Source organism: Triplophysa dalaica, chromosome 3 (assembly GCF_015846415.1).
Source record: "Triplophysa dalaica isolate WHDGS20190420 chromosome 3, ASM1584641v1, whole genome shotgun sequence".
NCBI lineage: Eukaryota > Metazoa > Chordata > Actinopteri > Cypriniformes > Nemacheilidae > Triplophysa > Triplophysa dalaica.
Window position 1 is genome coordinate 26,637,508 of NC_079544.1, and position 24,158 is coordinate 26,661,665.

At 39.4% G+C, this 24,158-nt stretch overlaps 1 protein-coding gene across 2 annotated transcripts in view; it reads right to left on the bottom strand.

Annotated features, from left to right (window-relative positions):
* Nucleotides 1-24,158, bottom strand: part of adcy1b (adenylate cyclase 1b) — a 101,807-nt gene that overhangs the window by 72,521 nt on the left and 5,128 nt on the right. For both annotated transcript variants that reach the window (XM_056740923.1, XM_056740914.1), the window contains exons 2-4: nt 10,087-10,236; nt 9,708-9,826; nt 1,569-1,680 (exon numbers count right to left, since the gene is read on the bottom strand). In XM_056740923.1, the coding sequence (XP_056596901.1) occupies nt 1,569-1,680; nt 9,708-9,826; nt 10,087-10,236 (381 nt within the window). The remainder of the gene's footprint in view (nt 1-1,568; nt 1,681-9,707; nt 9,827-10,086; nt 10,237-24,158) is intronic.

The following is a 24,158-nucleotide window of genomic DNA, read 5'->3' on the forward strand; positions in this document are numbered from 1 at the left end:
AAAAACTGAGAGTAGGCAATTTATTGAAAACTTCATCAAAACGGGAGCTAGCGGCGATAGAATCTGGAGCACGCCCCGGGCTTGCTACTATGGCTTGACGACCAGAGACCTTCCTCGCGTGGACAGGAGTAATGTTAGGAGTTTGGTCGGGGCGTGGGTAAGGGAATGTAGGGGGTTCGTGGGACAGACGGCCATTTTAAGCGATTGCCAAAGGGTCGCGTAGTGGTGGAAGAGAATCGTAACCTTAAAAAGTATGCCCGGTCGCCTATTAGCTTATAGACGATCCGGCAATGTAGACCTTAACAACATTGACATTACTGTGAACAGTTTTTTACAAACTCAGCCAAATGTGAAGTTTTAATCCAACAAAGCCAATCTCAGAAAACAGTGGCTCGTAAACATACGTCATTATTTCACCACACGGTGTCAGTCAGTGCTCTAAATTAGTGATTGTATGCTGCAGTGTGATGAATAAGATTAGAACGTCTATATTTATTTGTAATAAATATTGCTGTGTTGAATGCCCTAATCCTTTAATATTCTATGAAGTCTGACTGTGCTGACAAACCACATGTATCATGATACACTGTGGATGGCAGCTTTAACCATTACAATGGCAGAAAAGCCAAAGTTAGGGTGATTTTTGTTTACTGGTGAGTGTGAATAATACATGAACATCATAGCTGCCTACTTTGCTCAGTGCCTGTTAGAGGGTTCAATGCCCCTATCCTTAGTAATAGATAGTAATCTTCTCCCTTTCACCTCATATTTATAACAACTTTATTTCCAATAAAGTTAAATAAGAAGATAAATATAAATAATTTATAAATTAAATAAGTAATCTGATTATCAGAACTTCATTTGATGTCTTTAGTAAATTTTCATAAATTGCCTGCATTTTAAATATGGTGAGCATTTAAATGAACTGTAAAAAATAAATTAGATTCCGCTATCATGTCATGTTTATTCTTGGTCTTGTAGCGGAGTCATGGCATAGCCTTAGGGTTTTGTGTGAGAAAGACATGGCTTTGTTTATATTTTGGCTTGGCATGCTCTTTCTCGTGTCTCGTCAGTGTTTCCCGCCATCTCGTTTCCTTGTTGACTTTCCCTCAGTGTTTAATCCCTGTCACCTGGTCCCTATTAATTATCCTTTATCTGTTTTCCCCTTTTATAGTCCTAATGTTTCATTGTCCTGTGCTTGTTCGTTTTGTATCATGTCCTAGTCGTGTCGTGTCTTGCCTTTCCTGAACGTAATCTGTGGATACCTTACGTTGCCTTTTGTGACGTTGTGTCGGTCTGCTTTAGTTTTAGTAATTATATGTTTAGTCCTGTCTGTTTTTGTTTCCCCATCGTGGGCTTTTGTTTTGCCTTTTTTTTAATTAAGTCTCTTTGTTAAATCCCCTTCACCGCTGCTGCCTGCATATGGGTTCTTCCACCCTGCAAAACGTGACGCAATGTTAACTTACAGACAAGTGCCCACTTCTATCATCACCCATCCTCCTGTTGCACCTGCAAGCATTTGAACTCACCACACCAACACAACACAATAAAAATAAGCCATGACTCACCGTAGCCAGCTCATCAAACTTGCCAAAGAGCTCATTTAGGAGCTTGACCAACTCTTGTGCAGTGCACTGGGACGCCAGACTGGTGAAGCCCACGATATCTGCAAATAAGATGCTAAAAAGGAAAAGGAAAATGTAAGAAAGTATTTTTTTCACCATCATTTTTTTAATATTATTATTAATTTAGTATCACATTTTTGTAAGGTGCTTGAGCTTTAGAAAGATGTATACACAGCCCTCCACTATTGGTTACTTCACTTGGCAAATATGAGCAAAGAAGAATGTAAAAGTAAATCTGCATTGTTGCTCATTTTGATCTTTTAACAAACATTTCTTCCATACATGTTGTCCACAATTACTGTCGCCCTTGTATTTAATACACTCCGCATCCTCAATGTATAAGAAACACAGCTCTGAGTCTTTTCTGTTCAGTCAGATAAGGTTTGAGAATTAATTAAGAGTCATCCGAGTCCATTCCTCCATAAATCCTTTCTCCAGATCCTTTAAATGTTAGTGCTCCCTCCTCTTCAGTTCATCCCACTCATTTTCTATAGGGTTCAGGTCAGGGAACTGTGATGGCTATGGCAGGATCTTGATTTTTTTTGTTCAGTGACAAATTTTTTGTTGATTTGGATGTGCTGATGGAAGATCTAACCACGACCCAATATAATATTTCTATATACGAGCAATTCAGGCTTTGATTTTTATATCTGTTGGTGTTTGATATAAAACATGAAGCCATGTATCTGAACAAGATGTCCAGAACCTCTGGCATAAAAGTTGTTCCACAACCATAAAAGATCAAGTGGTATATTTAACTGTGGACATGAGGCAATTATTTATTCCTGTATGCAAAAAAAAAACATATCTTGTGTTATATTTTGTTTTATTTCATATAGAGAAATGAGAAGAGAACGTCTTCCCCCAAGTGAGCCTCAGGACTTCATGGAGGAACTGTGAAAGGTCAGGGAAGAGAAGCATCAAGGGATCCCCTGTCGCATGTGTACGACCTCACGCCTCGGATTTTCTCTGTGTCATTCATCTGCGCAAGGTTCAGCCAACGTTTTGTTATGTAACAGTTAACTAATCAAGGTTAGGTTAATTAGGTTTTGGTATTGGGTGGGATAAGGGATGTAGAGTATGGTCTTGCAGACTATGTGCTTTTTAAGTACTAATAAGCAGCCAATATGCCAATAATATGCATGATAAAAACAACTAGTTAATAGTGAGAATTGCCCCCTATAGTGAAGTGTTACCCTTTCTTCTTCTTTACTATTCCTAGTACTATTATTGCCACTTTTACTACTACTATTGTAGAAACGAATATGTATTTCATGGAAAATGTAGGGAACTTCTTACTACATTAATAATGGGTTCCTTGTATTTTCACTTCCACCAGTCATTGCCTTACATACAAGGTAACATTCAATGGAAACGTGATATATACTGTTGAAAACAGACACACATACTGTCCTTGAAGATCATACACCTATTTGAGGTAAGTGGCTAATTATGACACAGAAATTAGATTGGGGAGTTGATTTCTGGTTATTGAAAACAAAAAAAATTGTTGTAATTATTCTTTGGAGAACAATAATTCCATGAAATGCATATTGCATTTCTATAATAGGAGTAGTAATAGTGGCAACAGTAGTGAATTTCCATAATAGCAGTACTAGCAATAATAAATAAGAAGAAATGTCCACAGCTTGATTATTGTGATAGTCTATTGTGTATATGACTGTTTATTAATATTAACTTCATAGTTGTTTATGTAGAATCTGAATTAATAGATAACCAATAGTAGTTCTTAAGGAGAAATAAGGGAATTCGAAAGCTATTGATTTGTTAACTGATACTTAACAAAATTATAAAATGCTACACAATACTGATTAGTTAACACATCTTCATTAGTAGTTAATAGAGCAGATGTATTAATGAGGAATTAACGATTAGTTCTGCAGTTATTCCCTCTTAGTTACACATTAAGAAACAGTATTATAAAGTGTTACCGGGTTGTCATGGTCATTGCAGAGCAATGAAAGTGTTACTCTAGAACAAAGGTGCATAAACAAGAGGTGCCAATTATAATAAGTGGAAAAAATGTACAAGAATATTCAACTAAATCGACCCCGCTACCCAGCAAAAGTTCAGTCTCTGGATAACAAACTTTGCGAACTGAGTGCGCAGATCTATTTTGACAGAGAGACTGCTGCATTATCTGCCTTACTGAAACCTGGCTAACTTCGGGAATTCCAGACACGGCCATCGAACTTGCAGGGTTCTCCGTGCACAGAGTAGAGTAGTAAAAGTAGAGAAGGTGGTATATGTTCTATGATCAACAAATTATGCTGCATTCAAAGGAACGTACATGCTATCAAGTCTTTCTGCTCCCCTGATCTGGAATTTCACATGCTTTTGTGTTAACCATTCTGGTTACCTCAGGAATTCACAGCGATCATTATCACAGCTGTGCATATCCCCCCACAAGCCGACACAGACCGGGCTCTCCAGGAACTGTACGGGAGTATAAGCAACCAGGAAATTGCGCACCCAAAAGCCATGTTAATGGTTTCTGAAAACTTTAACAAAGCCAGCAAAAAATTTGAAGCTCCTAAATACCAACAGAATATCAGTGTCAACACACGAGGGGAACAAGTGCTGGAGCATTGCCACCCTCCCTTCCGTGATGGTTATTATAAATGATGATGATTTATTATAAAAAGTAGGCTGTTATCATGACTAAACAAAATAGTACACACATAACATTTATGACTTTTAATCTTAATGGCATGTATATAATTGAATGCAACCTATCGCGGGACTAATCCGCCTAATCAGGCTACTTTATTAGCTATACTCGCGGAACTTTTTTAACTATAGGCTAATTTATGTGATGGCGACCAAACGAAGAAAGGTGGATGATGAAAACAGGACTTTTAACCCTGTGTGGGAATCTGACTTTGCTTTTATTGAGGTACAAGGCAAACCAATGTGTCTCCTCTGCCAAAAGACGATTGCTGTATTAAAACGCGCTAATCTGCAACGGGACCACGAACAGCTTCACCCCGAATTCAAGGATGCGTATCCCACTGACAGTAATCTCAGAAAACAGAAAATTAAGACTTTGCGAGATAGCTTTCAGTCCCAACAATCCCTGTTTTGCAGTCATGTTAAATGCAGTGACAATGTTACTGAGGCATCGTTCAGAATCCCCTGGAATATTGCAAAAGCAAAGAAACCAGCTACAGAAGGAGAATTTCTAAAAAATACACTCGTTGACTGCGCGGAATCACTGTTTTCGGATTTCAAGAACAAGGATAACATAATTAGACAAAATTCAAAGCTACAGTTGTCTGATTCAACAGTAACTAGGCGAGTCAAAGACATTACAGATGATCTCTTTTCACAGCTTTTAAAAGAAATTGAAAGTGCAGAGTATTTTAGTTATGCATTTGAAAAATCCACTGACAAAACGGACATCGCGCTGCTTCTGGTCTGGGTACGTTTTCTCAAAGAGGAGAAATTTGCAAAAGAAATGTTGACTTTGCTACCATTAAAAGGCCAAACGCGAGCACTAAAAGATTTTTTTCATGGTCCAGGCAAAAGCATTAACCTTAAAAAACTTGTTTCTGTAACTACCGATGGAGCTCCTTCAATGGTCGGAAAGGAGATGGATTGATTGCCTTGCTCAGAAAGGATCCTGAAATCTCGGCATTATTTTCATATCATTGCATTCAGCATCAGCAGCAATTATGCAGCACACTAAGAGGCGGAGCACTCAAAGAGACAATGGACAGTGCGCTAAGGATAGTGAACTTTATTCTTGCACACGCAATGAAACATAGACAGTTCCGATCGCTCGTTTGAAGAGTGCGAGTGTGCATACGGTGACTTGACAATGCATGCGGATGTCCGATGGAAAGGTGTTATGCCGTTTCATGCAATTGCTTAATGCTGTGCGCATGTTTTTGGAAGAGAAGGGTCAACATAATTTACTGTCTCTCTTAAATAATGAAACATTCATTGAAAACGCTGCATTTTTGACAGATATAACGTGCCATTTGAATTCACTTAATCTCAAACTTCAAGGGAGGCAAAAAATTCTGCCAATGATGTTCAATGATGTATCCGCATTTGAAAAAAAACTTGACTTATTGGCTCAACAACTTAAGGAAGACGATTTGACACACTTTCCCGTTCTGCAGTCCGTTGCAGGACCATCGTCAGCTGCATTTTATTTGTTTGAAAGTTTTGTGCTATATTTTAAATTAGTAATCATTAATGTAAACATCAGTCATGTTTTTGTGCTTATTGATAAGGCTAAAAATTCATGTGTAAATATAGTTTTCTCATACTCTTTTACAATGCAATACTGTCCTTCATCTCCAAAACCTGGTTTAAATGAATAAACGTGTTCAAATCGTATTAATATGAGCCAGTGGCCCTCTGTATCTCATGTGGTTGATATGAGGTCCTCCAGGCCCCTGAAGTTGAGTACCTCTGCTTTTAGCTATCCTCTGTGTTCATCTTGTCTCTATTCCTATTGGCTGTGTAATGTGTCAGTCATAGAGCTTGTATGTAGTTACGGAAATAGAGGAGTTTCTAGTTAGTCTAATGGTTGTTCTAATGCTCATCGCACTGTTGGAAAAGCTGTCGTCCTGTGCTGGAGTACACGTAACCTGTCTATATCAACTACTGTACTGTTGGTGAATGTTCCAGTGTAACCATACTGTTGAAGAAGTAAAGGTATTGTTCAGAGAATGGAATCTTTGTTGTGGCTCGTTACTTCCACGCATCCACACAGGCCAACGCTTGACGAGGATAATTAATAAAGAATGCAAAACACGACAATATCATTACCTTGAGGCAACCTTATATTGTCAGCATAAAAATGTAACTGCAGATGTTATTCCCTAGCCAAAATCATTAATAAAAATAGAAAAAAAAAGGTGGTGTGAATAAAGAACCTTGAGGGACACCATCAAGTGTTTAAATGTTAACATTGATGAAGTGTAATTACACTTCACAGCAAAGGGAATTGCGATTTCATTTGAGTTTTGGTAGGAAAATAGCATATGGGGAACTGCTATTGCAATTTAAATATGGCAGGGTTGTAACTTGTAAGACACATGTAATTCAATTATAATTATACGTTTTTTTAATGTGCTTTCCGTATCTGTGTTGTCTTTTCTTCTAAGGAGCAGCCGGTGTAAACTATCCGGTATGAAGGGACTTGATTTTACTAGATTTGGTTTGATCAGTTTTTCAAACAGTTAGTAATGTTTGCCTGTTGTTGTGCCAACCCATCGCAGGGCACACGCACTCACTCATTCACTCACGCACTCACACCCTACACACTCACACCCTACACACAATTTTTCCAGAGATGCCAATCAACCTACCATGCATGTCTTTGGACCAGGGGAGGAAACCGGAGTACCCGGAGGAAACCCCCGAGGCACGGGGAGAACATGCAAACTCCACACACACAAGTCGGAAGCGGGTATCGAACCCCCAACCTTGGAGGTGTGAGGCGAACGTGCTAACCACTAAGCCACCGTGCCCCCTAAAGCTCAACTTGACTTGACTTAATTAATTCAACCAAATATCTTCTTGAAACTGGAGGGCTGGGGGTGAGTGAATTAACAGCAATTAAAGAGGACACATGATCAAAACAACTACAATGGCGTGATGACGCTGCGAAGGAGCATGGAATGATAAAGTCTGTAGTTGTCAACTCCACCGCGGATGGCCATCAATCAGCCGGGAAAGAGAAATCATGTTAAAGGATGAGGTAAAGTAATAGTTTTATATATGTTGCGTTTGATGACATAGGTCTAATTCCTTATAATGAAATAAAATTGAGTAATCTAAGGTTTAACACTAAATTATTAGCCACTATTTGTCCAAATCGATGGTGTGATAGCACTGCGTAGTTTTAAGTGTTCGAATCAATCATAGCAACAGTTATTTTTAACGTACCCACACTGTTGGCATGCAGATTTTACATCAGCTAAGGCGGTAACAAAGGGTAACACAGATATGACGCCATTGACAGTCGACTGCACTACCCGGTGTAACTTTTTAGAATGACGATTTTCTCACGGTTTACAAGTAGTTGGAAGTAGTTAAGATATTATAAGTACCTGTGCAGCAGTAGGCAACAGAAGCATGTAAGTCTTATTGATTAATATTATCTTATAGAGTTGAACCGCAGTGTCGTTGCTTTGTTTTTTGTATTTCGACCGCTGAGTCACGTGTGAGGTCGAGTTGTTCTCAAGCTGGTTTCGGTTGTTATTTTGAGAGTGTGAAGGCATGTCCAATGCCAGGTAGGGTATTTAAACTGTGCTCTTAGCTAATTCAGTCGGAGAACCATTGTGCAGCAGTAGGCAAAAGAAGCAGGTAAGTGTAATTGATTAATATTATAGAGTTGAACCGCAGTGTCGCTGCTTTTATTTTTTGAATTTCGACTGCCGAGTCACGTGTGAAGTCGAGTTGTTCTCAAGCTGGTTTTTCTTGTTACTGTGAGAGTGTACTGTGTTTTAGTTTTTATGACATTCCTACATCCTAAAAACTGCTACAACTAATGGAATTGGGTGTGTTAGGTTTAAAATTTGCGTGCAAATAATCAAACATTGACAATATTTTATTGTATTGAGGGCACCGGTGGACCCCCAAATAAAATTCTGCTTAGGTCCCCATAAAGGCTTAAGCCGGCCCTGGTATAAGTACAACTTTAACACCTCAAGACTAACCATTGTCTCTGAATTGTCAGAACAAATTACATACACTTGTAAACTATAATATCACATTTTAAGCCCTTTAACTTGTTTAAAATTTCTCAATCTAGAACAAGTCAATAACATTGGTTGATTTTCTTAAGCTGGTAAATACAAACAATGACAAAATCAGTTTATTCTTTTCTTTGGGGCTTAACCTATATGGTGTTTTGATTACACACAGTTTTAGGCACAGGTCTCTTTGAGTCTTATATTTATAGCACAGTCACCCTCATCCATCGCAGTCCTTCTTATTTGTTGTCTATCTCTTCACATATTTTCCCACACACACACTGTGTTGCGAGTGTATTGAGGTCCAGCAGGTAGTCTTGCTGACCAATGTGTTGGGTGTTGCATTAAACTCAGTAAAACATTGTCTCCATCAGTGACATTTTAGTTCTCTGCTTTGCGATGTTCATCTGTATACAGTTTATGTTTTGACTTTCTCAACATCATGGTTGTGAACTTCAAGATCTGTATCCACTAATGTAAGCTCATGTAACTTACATCTCATCTTTCCTTTAAACAGAAGCTCAACCGGGCTTTTGCCTGTTTTATTGTGCACAATTCCTCTGTACATTGTGTCCATTTTCAGCCACCCCGTGTCTTATAAGTGATAAGCTTTTATCATCTATCAGTCTTATTAATTCAGCATAGCAATCAGCATTTATACGTCTATCTTTGGCTGGTTGTTCAGCATTAGCATCCCTTGGCTCATGCAAAATAGTCTCTTTTAGCTTCAGAGTATGTAAATAGCCTAGGAATCTGGTTTCCCAAAGGTTATATTTCTCTTCGGATTCATCAAACAAAATCTACATTGCCAGAATTCGTGCCACTCGGTTTGCCATTTTGCAAAGTCTCAAACTTTTGCTGCTTATTATATAATTATTTTGTCAAGCTAGATCACATTATACGCTGCCTAAAACTAAAAAATGATGGCTTCTTTCCTTCTGGGCCCATAACCTGCTGAGCTTGAGTGCACAGTTTACCACCACTCACATATTCATTTAACAAACAAAGTGTTGCTCAGTGCTTGCTCATCTCTTCAGCAGCCTTTTTTTTTGATCCAGCATGGACTTGAAAAATATTCCACATTTAGTGCAATATAACGTAACGTAATGGTATTATAACGTAATGACATCACACCCGAACCGTAATACCTTTACTTAAAACAATGGGTAAATCGGCTGATGCCATAATCCAATAAGTAAGATTGCAACAGTTTAACAAATAGTGAACACAACGCAATTAAATTTCCAGAGAAACATTAGCCCTCCAGTTGAGCCTGTTTTCTCCTAAATTCCACCAATGCTAGAAACATACAACAAACCAAAAAACATAAGCAAACAGACAGTTTTACCTGACATTGTCATGCCGTTGTATGTAAATCTTGTGAAAGATCCTCTCTGGGGGTTTAAGGAAATCTTCTTTCATTTCCATTGCAACATTCCTGGGCAACAGACTCATCAAGAGACGCTCCTTCGTGAGAGTGTGTTACGGATTTGCATTTTTCATTCCATTCATTTTGTGTTGATGTTAATAGAAGAAAAAAGGGGAAAAAACACAATTTATCTAATAATTTAATTAAAATTATACAGGACAACCAATTCTAAGCAGGAAAACTTTGTTATTTTTATTCGTAAAGCTAAATTGTATTATTTTGCAGTCACTAAACAGAACTGTCGACAAATTAGTCCCTTGGCCAGACAAAGTAGTAGCCCCAAATATGATATGTTCACCTGTTTTTCATTCTCGTCTTCCATGCGCAATCTCTCCTCAATGCAGTTTCGGGCCTGAAGAAATGCCTTCCTCTGAGCTCTCTCTGTCAGCATTCGGACAAACAGACCAGATATATTCACACCCGTGAAGAGCACTGTGTTCGCAACCAACTGTCTTACACACACACACATGCACAAACACACACACCCGCACACACACATGAGAAATTAAATAAAAAAACATAACAGATAAACATAATTATTAAAATGAATTTAATTTACTATTAATTTATTATAACACCACATACATAATAATCAAGCAGAGCTTGTTACATATGTGGCTGATAGCAGAGGTGTTACCTTACTTAAGTAGAAATTTTGGGTATCTATACTTTACTGGAGTAATTATTTTTCAGCTGACTTTTTACTTCTACTCCTTACATTTTCAATCAATTATCTGTACTTTTTACTCCTTACATTTTAAAAACAGCCTCGTTACTCTTATTTTAACAATTTACGGCTTATTTTAATTCCTGCCTTTCATCTTTAAAAAAAAAAAACTCCATCCATGATTGTGGCTTGATGAGAAGTATCAACAAAGCTTTTGTCCTTAATGGCATTATTTTCCTTACATTACTTTTACTTTTATACTTTAAGCAGTTTTAAAACCAGTACTTTTACACTTTTTCTTAAGTAAAAGCTTGAGTTGGTACTTTAATTTCTATAGAAGTCTTTTTAAACCCTCCTATCTATACTTCGACTTGAGTAATGAATGTGAGCACTTTTGACACATCTGGCTGATATACTTGAGATGCACCAATTGCAATTTTCTTTGCCGATTCCGATTTCCGATTTTATTATAAGTGAAACCTGCCGATTCCGATTTTATATCCACAAACTATATTTGACAGTATATAAAAAATATCTTTAATACACATTTTTTCATATTTTTTTGTCATCATTACATAAATTATTGAACATTACAATTTCCCTAAATACAGTTCTACAACCTGCATTAAATTACAGAATCTTCTCTTGTCTAAATAACTCTTAAATTGAAGAACTCTGTGACTGAAAATACGTTTAAATAATAAAATATAACTAAACTTAATCACTTAATCGACCTTTTTCATTATTGTACTCTCACAAAAGTATAAGATAGCAATAAAATACTTCAACTTTATTCTTGTCTCTGTTTATGAATCAAAAACTCTGTTTTATCATTGCTTTATTCATTTTTTTCCATCCATCCATCCATTTTCTACCGCTTATCCGGGGCGGGTCGCGGGGGCAGCAGTCTAAGCAGGGATGCCCAGACTTCCCTCTCCCTAGACACTTCCTCCATCTCTTCCGGGGGGACACCGAGGCGTTCCCAGGCCAGCCGGGAGACATAGTCCCTCCAGCGTGTCCTAGGTCTTCCCCGGGGTCTCCTCCCGGTGGGACATGCCCGGAACAGCTTCCCGGGAAGGCGTCCAGGGGGCATCCGGAAAAGATGCCCGAGCTACCTCAGCTGGCCCCTCTCGATCTGGAAGTGGCAGGGGATCTACTCTGAGCTCCTCCCGAGTGACCAAGCTTCTCACACTATCTCTAAGGGATCGCCCGGCCACCCTGCGGAGAAAGCTCATTTCGGCCGCCTGTATCCGGGATCTTGCCCTTTCGGTCATGACCCACAGCTCAGAGTAGGAACCTAGATTGACCGGTAAATCGAAAGCTTCGCCTTGCGGCTCAGCACCTTCTTCACCACGACAGACCGGTACAGCGACCGCATTACTGCAGAAGCTGCACCGATCCGTCTGTCAATCTCCCGTTCCATCCTTCTCTCACTCGTGAACAAGACCCCCAGATACTTGAACTCCTCCACTTGAGGCAGGAACTCTCCACCTACCTGAAGTGAGCAAGCCACCCTTTTCCGACTTATTTTTTTCTGAAATGTAAAGTAACTTGTCTTTATCTTGGGTCTGTAGTACTAAAAGAAGTGGGTTGATTTTAACTGCCATTTCAATAAGTTAAAAATCTTATGAGTGAATTCTACTCTAAATATGCATATGTATTTGACCTTTTTTGTGTTAACAAAGAACTCAATCAGATATATATCACAAATATTGGTTGATTTATTAATTTTTTATAATTTTTTTTAACATCTGCTGCTGTTGTCAGCTAGTGACAGCAATTGGAAAAAGAAGAGTCGTTTCTGACTTTTTAAAACAAATATCAAGCCAAATTTAAGAGAATATAAGGCATTGATGTAGATTAAACATGAGGGACTCTTTTCTGCACATTATATACTTTAATTTAACTGAATGTGGTGAAACACAGTCTGCCTTTGGTGCTGGTAACAATTTACTTTTTTTTTATAAATATTAATTGAATTAATATTTTATTGTATATAATTGTATTAAAAAGTGCAATTTGTTGAATGTGTTGTGTAACTTTGCTGTTTTTAAGTATAGCCAAGTAACAGTTATTCTACTGGTAACCCAAAATAATACTGGCAAGATATACCTTTCAATTGATAGCTAATGTAATTTACATCTTATTTTTTTGCTTGTTATCAGAAATAATCTGCAGTTATTCTGCAGAAGTAAAGCAGAAGTTAAATTTGGGCCACAAAAGCGTGCATGCTCAGTAACGTTTGGTTATGTAGTTGCTTTGAAACTGTTTGTATAAAAAAACATTGCTGTGGATTGGGGTATTTAACTGACACCCCTATGTAAAACAATGCAATGTACAATCAAGGCGCAGAAAGCTGGTAAAGACATTGATCAAGCAGTCCATGTTACTCCAATGGTTCAACCTTCTTTTTATGAAGCGACGATTATACTTTTTGCGCAAAGTAAAACAAAAATAACAACTTTATTCAACAGTTTCCTGTCTTCTGCTGGCTTCTAACTCGCATATCCTGCTTGCTGTTGATATTATTTTTGTTTTCGGCTTCCCTACTTAAGCCTGGTGTATTATATAACTATGCTCCTATTGTATAAACGCAAGATCACTCTATTAGTTGATTTGGAAATCCATAGGCCTTTTCACACTGTGCTTAACCCCGGGTTATCTTCATTCTAAACCACTTGTAATTTTGAAGCAAGGTTAGCACCACTTTGTTATTGGCACAAAGCAACAAATAACATTTAAAAACCAATCAGGTAAAAGTCATACCTCCTCCACTCTCTGATTTTAGATGTTTACATCCTATCAAAAGTACTGCGTTAATCAGGGCATAAGCGACGTCTACTGCTTCCCTCACAAAAGGGCACGCAATATTTCCTGTTCATTTTTCAACTTCAATCCGATCACATTCAATTCTCAAATTCTTATTAAAAACGTAAATTCCTATATACCGGCCTATATATATATATATATCTATATATTTCGTCTGTCCCTTTTCAAGCTTTTATTATAGCTTTAACTGTTTAGACTTTGTGGGTTGCTTTAAATGAAAGCTTCAAGCTATGCTTAAATGTGAGTCTGTGTGCATAACTGGGCACAAATCAAAATCAAGTTTATGGAAACAACTTCTAAAGCGTTTCATCAAGCTTAAAAACTAAAAAAATCAGCAACAGCCAGGAAGTCACAAATCACAGATTAAGTTCATGTCACATTTTTAATGTTATGTATGCTTGATTTATTGAGGGAGTTTAAGATTATTAATGTATATAAAATGAAATGTTAGGAGGGTTTTTTAATAAAGTGGAAATAAATGTGTATATTATGTTTCTTTATATGTAAATGTGGCAAGGGGGGTGTGGTTTAGAGATGTCTACACCGAAAGGGCGAGGCGGGAGAAGAATGGTGGCTAAGTAGGCCAGTGATTGGTAAGGAGATGGTTAAAAGCCTCCTTCTTCACCACGACAGACCGGTACAGCGACCACATTACTGCAGAAGCTGCACCGATCCGTCTATCAAACTCCCGTTCCATCCTTCCCTCACTCATGAACAAGACCCCCAGATACTTGAACTCCTCCACTTGAGGCAGGAACTCTCCACCTACCTGAAGTGAGAAAGCCACCCTTTTCCGACTGAGAACCATGGCCTCAGATTTGGAGGTGCTGATTCTCATCCCAGCCGCTTCACACTCGGCTGCAAACCGTCCCAGTGCATGCTGAAGATCCTGGTCTGATGGGGCCAGCACGACGACATCATCCGCAAAGAGCAGAGATGAAATCGTGTGGTCCCCAAACCTGACGCCCTCCGTGGCTGGGCCTAGAAATTCTGTCCATAAAAATCATGAACAGAACCGGCAACAAAGGGCAGCCCTGCCGGAGTCCAACATGCACAGAGAACAAGTCTGACTTACTGCCGGCAATGCAAACCAAGCTCCTGCTCCGGTCGTACAGGGACTGGATAGCCCTTAGCAAAGGGTCCCGAATCCCATAATCTCAGAGCACCCTCCACAAGATGCCGCGAGGGACAGAGTCGAATGCCTTCTCCAAATCCACAAAACCCATGTGGATTGGTTGTACCCTGGAGAGGGTACACAGCAAAATATGGAAACACAAAATAACTCTATAGGAGTTAATTTTAACACTTTGAAAGTGTCCCATGGGGTCCACTCCCAATAGAGTTATTTTAAAACTTTTGAAAGTGTTGGCACATTGACACTCTTAAATATTTAAAAACTTACTCCCCATAGAGTTAAAACACTAACTACAGCCAACTCTAACCAGTGTAAAATAATTGATGTAGGTTGTTACCAATAAGCTCACCCCAGTGTAATTTGTTAACTCCTGTGGCGTTTCATGAAGTGTAAATATGGTAAACAAAGACTATTACACTTAACTTGAAGAAAATATTTTTTAATTGTGCTAATTTCAGCCAGAATGTAGAAACATGTAACATTTTTTCAGTAAAAAATTTACAAAATGGAGAGTTGACGACAGCAAAATAAAAAATGCTTTCACAAAGCAGGAGTTAATATTAAACAAACTTGATCAATAGCACAATCACAAAACAGTGAATAATTATTATATTATTATATAAAGTATAATTATTACATTGCGAATCTTTATGAAATAAATTTGTAGAGTTATTGTTTATGCTGCAATTAATTAACTTACACCTGGAGTCAACAGAACATTTATACGCTAACATTAACGATAAAAGACGATACTGACTGCAATATAAAACAATCCATCATAGCGACCGAATGTTATTGATCAAAAAACATAATTAAGAAACCATTAACGTTACCTTTTACTGAGAAAGAGAATATTCGGCCTGATGAGTAACGTTAGTGTCTCAGCGTGGTTGACTGCGAGCGAGGTGGGGGAGGGGTTCCTTTTTTAACGCTCTAAGAGTTTACAATGGCCTGTCACGGAGCACTGTAGGACTTAATTTTTTATTTAAGTTTCACAATCTGTTAAGACACCAACTCTTCATTTGATTCAACTAATTACAGTGTTGGGTTAACTTTAATTAGTGTTAAATTAACTCTAAACTCCTAAACTTTCCATCAACGCCATAATTTTAACTCTGCTGAATTTGCTGTGTATAGAGCTGGTCCAGTGTTCCACGACCGGGACGAAAACCACACTGTTCCTCCTGAATCTGAGGTTCTACCATCGGCCGGATTCTCCTCTCCAGTACCCTGGCATAGACTTTCCCGGGGAGGCTGAGAAGTGTGATCCCCGATAGTGGAGTTTTAATATATTCAAGTCAAATGCAAAACTGTGGACGTATTATATGGTTACTCTGTGCCATGATGAATATAGAAATACGATGGAAAATGCCTCAGCAATGGTCAAGTCAAGTCATTTTTATTGATATAGCGCTTTTTACAATTTTCATTGTTTCAAAGCAGCTGTACATGAAACAACGATGATGTACACTGTCATTGCGTTTGCGCTGTTTCTGTATGAAGGTAAGGAGCAGAGACTGCTGAGAGCAAGTTGTGTTGACGGTAAACCTTTAGACTGTCAAGGGGCGTGACAGAAGCACATAAACACCATAATCAGAGCAGCATAAATGCAATCAATCGTTTACATGCCTTCATATTGCGATTAAAACCTGCGTACACTACATATATTAGCCTACTTCTATTATGCTCACTGCAATTATGAGGTGAAACACATTATTTCAATCGAATGATTGATTTTCATGAGGTAAAGTATAATTGCAGTATTGCCAAAATCCTATTATAATCGATTATGAGAGTGTTCTTTTTCTAATTCTGACAGAGTGTACGTATGCGAATTTACAGACTCTGTCACAATCTAACTTTAAACCCCCCATTTAAAGTCCTAGTGAAATTGAAAACTACAATTCCTATTTTTAATTAAATATTGCAGTGCTTGTGGCTTGGGCCAGCATCCGTTAACTCCTCCCCTTCAACTGTGAGTCTGCTTCCAGTTCCATTTCAAAATGCAGCATCTATTTTAATGCATCAAATCAAATCGCAGTGAAAAAACAAGCCACACCCACTTTTTTTCTCATTCGAAGTTCCGTTTCACTCAGAAATGCGTAAAAATACGGAAGTAACAATTATTGCAACTTCCGGTTCACAGGGACTTTAATAAAAAAAAGAAAATATTAATTTAATTTATTAAACACAAGGTAGAGAGGTCAACATCAACAATGGGCCAGGGCTAGACAAAGAAAGCAGGGGGATCAGTGCATTATGGTTTTTCTGTTCAGTAAGAGTACTGCTACACCACTACATAAAGGGATATTATAAATCATAAATATTTGAATCATGGAAATGTGAACCAAGACTACATAGAATACAGTGGCAATGGGCATTCATCAAACCTTTTGAAATATTTCAGCATGCATGGTTGTTTGATGTATGTGTATTGTCCACTGCCTAAAGGCATTTCATAACCTATTCAAAATAAACAGTTACTATCCAAGGCTCCCAACGTAAACAAGCAACTGCTCAGTCCTGCAAATCCAGTCATTCTGGCATCACTTACGACAAGTGGTAGTGTAACTTCTGTGAAGTAACCTTATTTTGCATGAGGATACTTTAACTGTCCTTGTGTCTGCGCCAACACAATTGCTCAATTGACTTTTCATTAGTTAAGAGCTTTACTTGACAGTGGAGGAATACCACTTTTCGTGTTTTTTCTCATCAACCAAAAGCAGTTCAATTCAGATCTTAAAGAGTTCAGAGAAGTAAATCCATTTACTACTTAACTGGATTACAGGCACTTACAGATCTCTACAGGACACATGCTCAAGGGCCAGGGGATTTATGTATCCCTAGGGTACAAACAGACATTCTGTTAAATCCACTTAAAATGTCTGAATGTCACTGCAATAGATAATATCAAAGATTTGATTTACACATACAGGGTATTAATTACATTAGAATCAGTTTTCTATAACATGATATTTACATTTATGCATTTGGCAGACAAAAGCGACTTATATTGCATTTTATACCGTTCCTTTTTTATTCTGACAGTATTATAGGGCTGGGCGATGTGTTACATTTTTTTATCGATAATCTGACAGGGTATTACGCTGTAAAAAAAAATGTATGTGTTTATTTTAAGATGGTAGGACTGTCTGACAGGGTATTCGGCATTGTGAAATCATCCTACCTGTTTATTTTGTTGATGATGTTTCGATTATATAAAGTTTTGCCCTGTGTAACGCTATGCAGAGTGAAGTGAACGGTATTTATGCTATTTTATTGTGGTTATGGTGCTGCTGTTCTTTCTGTTTCCCCTAGGGGCCGTGCTGCGTCCCGCTGATTGCGGGTTGGGCAACCGCTATAAAGACTTCGGTTTGATGTCCGGAAGGGGCTGGCTCTCATTTACTACCTGCTCCTTTCGGTAGACAGGGTGTATGTTCCGTGGAGGCTCGCTTGTACGTCTCGCTATATTCTTTGTAAGGGTTGATTCACCAGCTTGTTCCTAAAAAGGGGATGGATTCTTGTTCTAGTTTATGAGTTATGTTGAGAGCTGGTGGGATTTTGGTGATGGGTTTCATGTTGTTTATCTTAGCGGAAGTTTAGTGTAGCAGCTAGAGGAACCGGAAGACTCGCAACAAACTTGTCTTTTGTTTTGGACGGGAGGTAGGCAAGTTTTATCTTTCCTTTCAGACATGTGTAGTCAGGGTTGTTTTTTTGTTATTTTCGCAGTATGCTCTGGTTTATGTCAAAATCGTATATTTCATTAAACTAACTTTTTTGTACCGTCATTGCGTCTCTATGGTCTCTCTATGTGTCATGTTATACCATTTTTCTGTGCATTTAATGGTGACGTAACACCCTGTGGTATGGAAAAGAAATAGGACAATTCGAACACAAGTTCAGGTTTTGCGTGAGGTTTTGCTTTGCCGACGCAACTCGTCTTTCTCTTGGTCTGTATCTGTGCAGCGACCGGCAGAAAACAGCAGCTCACTCAACTGACCGAACATAATAGCATTTCCAAAATCTGTCACTGTTAGAGACTGCCTGGGCATATGAACATTAACCTTCGATCTAAAACCTACATCGCATGATAATGTTATAACGCATATTTTCCATTATCATTAATTATGGTCTGGTATCAGTCTGTTGTAATCGACATCGGGATATTTGCGAGACATCAGCGAAACACAATAACATCGTCACATCGCCCAGCCCTACCGTACTATATAGCACATTTGTCTCATCCCCTGAGATCGAACCCATGACTTTGGCGTTGCTAGCACCATGCTCTAAACACTGAGCCACAGAAGAGCTATTTCTGTTGGTAGGGCGATGATCTACAAATTTAAATGTAGTCTCGGCCTCAGAGGTCACATGATTCATATGGCACTATTTTCTGGAAACACATCAGCAGGTTCAAAGTCGTCATCTGATGTTCTTCATTTTAAACACCTTGTGTTAAATGCTGCACACTTCTATTGTTAAAAAACACATTCATTCATATGCATTGTGGTGGCATGGGAGGATCAGCAGAAATAGAAAAAATACAGCTGTGACAAGAAAGAGAGGCAAACCATCCAAATTATGGCCAACTATACCTCATAGATAGATTGTCCCAAGATGGCACTGAGTATGGCTGCTGCTTTGCGAGCTCCAAACCAAATTTGTCGTTTTTTAATTGTTTTGTCGACCTTCCTTAGGCTATTTATATTGGATACTGTTTGCCTTATTGTCTACGGCAGACAAACACTTTTAACCATTGGTTCTGAAGTGGCACATTGAAAACCCGACTTTAAACACTTAAACGCTGACCCGCTGTTTACAAAGCTCGGCCCGCGGAAACGCAGACGGAAAAGGGGAAAAAGAGCGGGCGTTCTCATCAGACTCAGTCGCCGGGTAAACCGACCCACCCTACCTAGTATTTAACTGGCAAACGTGCAGTCTCTAGATAGCAAACTTTGCGAAATAAGTGCGCGGATCACTTTTCACTGGGAGACAAGGGACTGCTGCATTATCTGCCTTACTGAAACCTGGCTAACAGCTGGAATTCCAGATTCGGCCATCGAACTCGCAGGGTTCTCAGTTCATTGGGCAGATTGAGCAAAAGACTTCTCGGGAAAAAGTAGAGGAGGTGAAGTATGTTTTCAACATATCACACAAATCATGGTGCGATCATGTCATCAAGTCTTGAAACAGCCTACAAAGAGAAGAGGTGCACACTCTGTCACATTGGTGTGATGAACACAACCTCTCTCTCAACATCAGTAAGACCAAGGAGCTGGTGGTGGACTTTAGGAGGAGAGACAGAGAAAGCAGTTATATCACCATCAATGGAGCACTAGTGGAGAGAGTCAACAGTTTCAAGTTCCTTGGTGTCAATATCACAAAGGAGCTCACATGGACCACTCACACCGAATCCGTATTGAAGAAGGCTCACCAACGTCTCTTCTTCCTGAGACGGCTGAGGAAGTTTGGTCTGAATCTCCACATTCTACACCGGCACAATAGAGAGTATCCTAACTGGCTGCATCCCTTCTTGGTACGGTAACAGCACCGCTTTCAACCGGAAAGCCCTACATAGAGTCGTATGAACCGCCAGACACACCGTCGAGGTGAGCTTCCCTCCTCCATGAAAAATGGAGCAACATGGAGAAAAAAGCAAGGAGGATTACTAGAGACACAAGCCACCCGAGTCAAGGTCTGTTCTCACTCCTTCCATCAGGAAAGAGATACTGCAGCATCAGATACTGCAGCATCAGAACCCGCACCAGCAGACTATGCAGCTTCTTTCCCAGAGCAGTCAGACTCTTAAACTCTTGACTCTCACAATATACTCATTAGCACTGCACTTTATCCCCACTAGCATGCACAACTTTATACAATGTCTTACTGTAATACAACAATAGATATCAATGACTGTACACTACGCACATTGTGTGTACATTTGCTGCTATTTAGTTATTTGTAAACTATGAGTCATTATCTTGTGTACACTACGGACATTGTGTACATTTGCTGCCTACTTTTTCACCTACTGATTTGATTTGATTTTGATTCATATTAAATGTATTCTATATCTTCCATACATAATAGGTGTGTACAGTTAAATTGGCCACGTTCAGCATATGACATCAAAGGAAAACATGAGTGTAGTGGAGTAGGCGGGGCCCGACCGTGAGTTGAGGCCGGTGAGTGATTGTTAAATGCGCGCACCGGTCTCGTGTCACGTAGGAGATCGGGAGCATAAGAGAACGAGCGGCCAGTCCGTTGAGGAGAGAGGACCGGGCCCGGACATGTTTAAGTTTGTAGGTATGTTCTTTTGGCCGGCGGTCGACCGTGAGGTGGCTGCCAGCATTTTACTTCAGTGTTTTTGTTTGTTTATTTTATTAAAACTTTATTTAAATGTTCGCCGGTTCCCTCCTCCTTCCTTGCTTTTATTGAACCTTTCTAACATGAGTTATTTAAAGCATAGGGTGCAGTCTAATTTTGAGTTGCTCTCATCATACTTTGATGTTTATATGCTATGCCACATGAAGTAGAACATTTACATTTAGTCATTTGGCAGACGCTTTTATCCAAAGCGACTTACAGTGCACTTATTACAGGGACAATCCCCCTGGAGCAACATGGAGTAAAGTGTCTTCCTCAAGGACACACTGGTGGTGGCTGCTGGGATCGAACCAGCAACCTTTGATTTACCAGTTCAGTGGTTTAACCCACTAGACCACCATCTCCATGCTTGCATTTCATGTCCCAGACTAGGAATTTACATTGTCGAATCAGAATTGTCATGTCTTGCCTATAGTCGACTGAGTATAATCAGACGTATGCGTGTGTTTGTGCCCGCCAGTGCATATGTGGACGACGCCAGGCGGTGAAGGGAACAGCGCAACATTAATGCACCAAAAAACAATCAAACATTCTTTTACAGAATTAGTTTAGAACAGAATATACCTTTATAATAAATAAACAAAATAAGCCAGAATCAAGTCACAATTTGCAAAATAAATGTGTTTAGGCAAAATGTCTGAAATACAGGTGAACATAATTTTGAAAACACAAGCCATTCCATTTTCTACCCCTTATCCGAACTACCTCGGGTCACGGGGAGCCTGCGCCTATCTCAGGAGTCATCGGGCATCAAGGCAGGATACACCCTGGATGGAGTGCCAACCCATCGCAGGGCACACACACTCACTCATTCACTCACTCACTCACTCATACCCTACGGACAATTTTTCCAGAGATGCCAATCAACCTACCATGCATGTCTTTGGACCAGGGGAGGAAACCGGAGTACCCGGAGGAAACCCCCGAGGCACGGGGAGAACATGCAAACTCCACACACACAAGTCGGAAGCGGGAATCGAACCCCCAACCCTGGAGGTGTGAGGCGAACGTGCTAACCACTAAGCCACCTTTCCTCCTGCGCACTCTTTCTCTGTCCCCCTGACACGCACGCTTGCGTTCCAAAAGTCGTGCTTGCTATATGTGGTGATTTTGGTTATTTTACTTTATTTTTATCATGTAGCGCAAGGTTCAGTCTAAGTAACGGACTAAGTGCATTTAATGAGAATGTGTTAATCCATATTTAAATGCCCAAACATTCAGTATGTGACAAATGTTTGGAAACGGTGTACACATTCATTTGCGAGTCATCTGAGGGTGCGTGTTGAACGTGCTGCTTCTCCATACCGGTCTCACAGCACAGAAGACACGGATAGACGCAATCCTGCGCTAGGTCACAGCCAGACCTTGCGCTCATATGCACCAGGGGTTTTAGTAGCCAACCCCAAAACTGACCCATTTCTTTACATAATAAATATCGCAGTGCATGCCCGTCTGTTACCCCACTGCCCAAATAACCAAAATGACACAATCCCCATTGCATAACAACTCTGCAAAGATTTTACTGCGAGATTGTTAGTCGAATCAGGCTCCTCCGATCGAAGCATCGAATTTTTGACGATTCGGGGTCACATCTGATGTATATACACAGGGTTTTTCCTGCATAGACAAATTGGAGGCAGCCGTCTCTGTCTAATGTCGTGCCGTCTTAGGCTCTTGCCAAAATTATGTTGTGAGTCTGAGAAGAAATGCTGCGTGTCTTTTGTGACTGCAATTGCGATATTACCACACAGTCAGGCGCTGTTTCGTATTCAGCACACTGAAGCGCTAAAAAGAGTTGCAGAACAAGAGCCAGCCTGTGTTTCACGGCCGTACATCTTTGTAAAGTTTTCTTTAGCTGTGCAGTTGGATCGTTGAATCGGCGCATACTGTACACAGCGAGTTCGCCAGTATGACCGCAAGTTGCTCTCAGAACGTCTCCAGTATATAAGAGATCATTGAATCATTAAAACCTATAAAACACCTTACTCTCCTTTCTCCATCACACACGTGAATACCCCGCACCCACACTACTTTCCCATCATTCAGTACGGACAGGACTACAAACCCCATGCTTCTTAAAGGGACAATGCCCATATTCCCACAACAAGTAACATGTCATGAACAACCAAAATTATGTGTCTTCCCCGTTAATTTCATTTTATTTCATTTAAATTACAGTTTGCACATTTAATATTATAAGAATAACCAAGGGATGCTTTTGGGGGCCACGCCATGGCCTGTGGTAGGAGGGGCATCAATGACCACTAGGGGGGGACGGCCCTCGAATGCTCCCCCCATAGCACCGGCAATGCTCGAGGATCCTTTGCCTGAAATTTGTAGTGTACGAAACAGAATGCTGCTTCTCCTACTCCGAGTGAAAGTGCGTAATGTGTTTCTTCATGATAGTCGTGTTGCCGAAATATTTGAATTTGGCCCCACAGATTTTGCACACAGTATGGCTCTTATCAACGATACCTTTCTCTTTGTCTTAACAAAATCCAAAGTGTTGCCAAACAGCTGATTTCAAATTCGATGAAGCAGGTCGTAGTTTTGCCATCTTTGTCTAATCGAAGCAGCACATCTACATTCATCTGTCAACGGATATATTTCTATTCTTCGCACAGTGACAATTTGAAATGAATACAAAATCGATTCTGAATTTTTGAGAATCGATTCTGGATCGGTAGATAATGAATCGCGATTCATCGATGCATCGAGTTATTCTCCCAACTCTAACAGGTCCTTAATATTTTCAGAAATTGCTTATGTTACCTCATCTTTAAACATGAATATCATTATTTTGCAGTAAGCAGTGATAATTATCTTAAATATACGTATAAACATCTAAAAAATTACATTCAAAGGGCTACTTTTGTTTTTCAGACAGAATTTTCAGAATGTGATCATATGGATCCGCGAGAGCAGAGCTCCGTGTGCTTTCGAAATGCGGTACTCAGATGTCAGACATTCACCGATCATTCAGCATTTCAAGAAGTCAAACATTGCAATGCAGAGTCAGAAGACACATATGCAGTATTTTGTGAGTATCAGTACTATGAAGGTATACTTTTTAAAATTGTTATGTGTTAGATATAATGAAGTTGAATTGAATGGAGGCCTAATCTAAACCTTGAAATTGTTTATAACTCATGGAAATATTTTTTTAGAGACCCAGATGTATGCACTGTTTTGTTTGTTTCACTGTTTTTGCCTTTTTTTGTGCACATTTTCTCTTGTGCAATGGATCATTTGCAAAAACAAATTAACCAAAACTGGAAAAATGGCTAGTTGGTTAAAAAAGTTCCCGCCCCCTTCTTTAGGCCTACATACATATAGTAATTTACAGTGG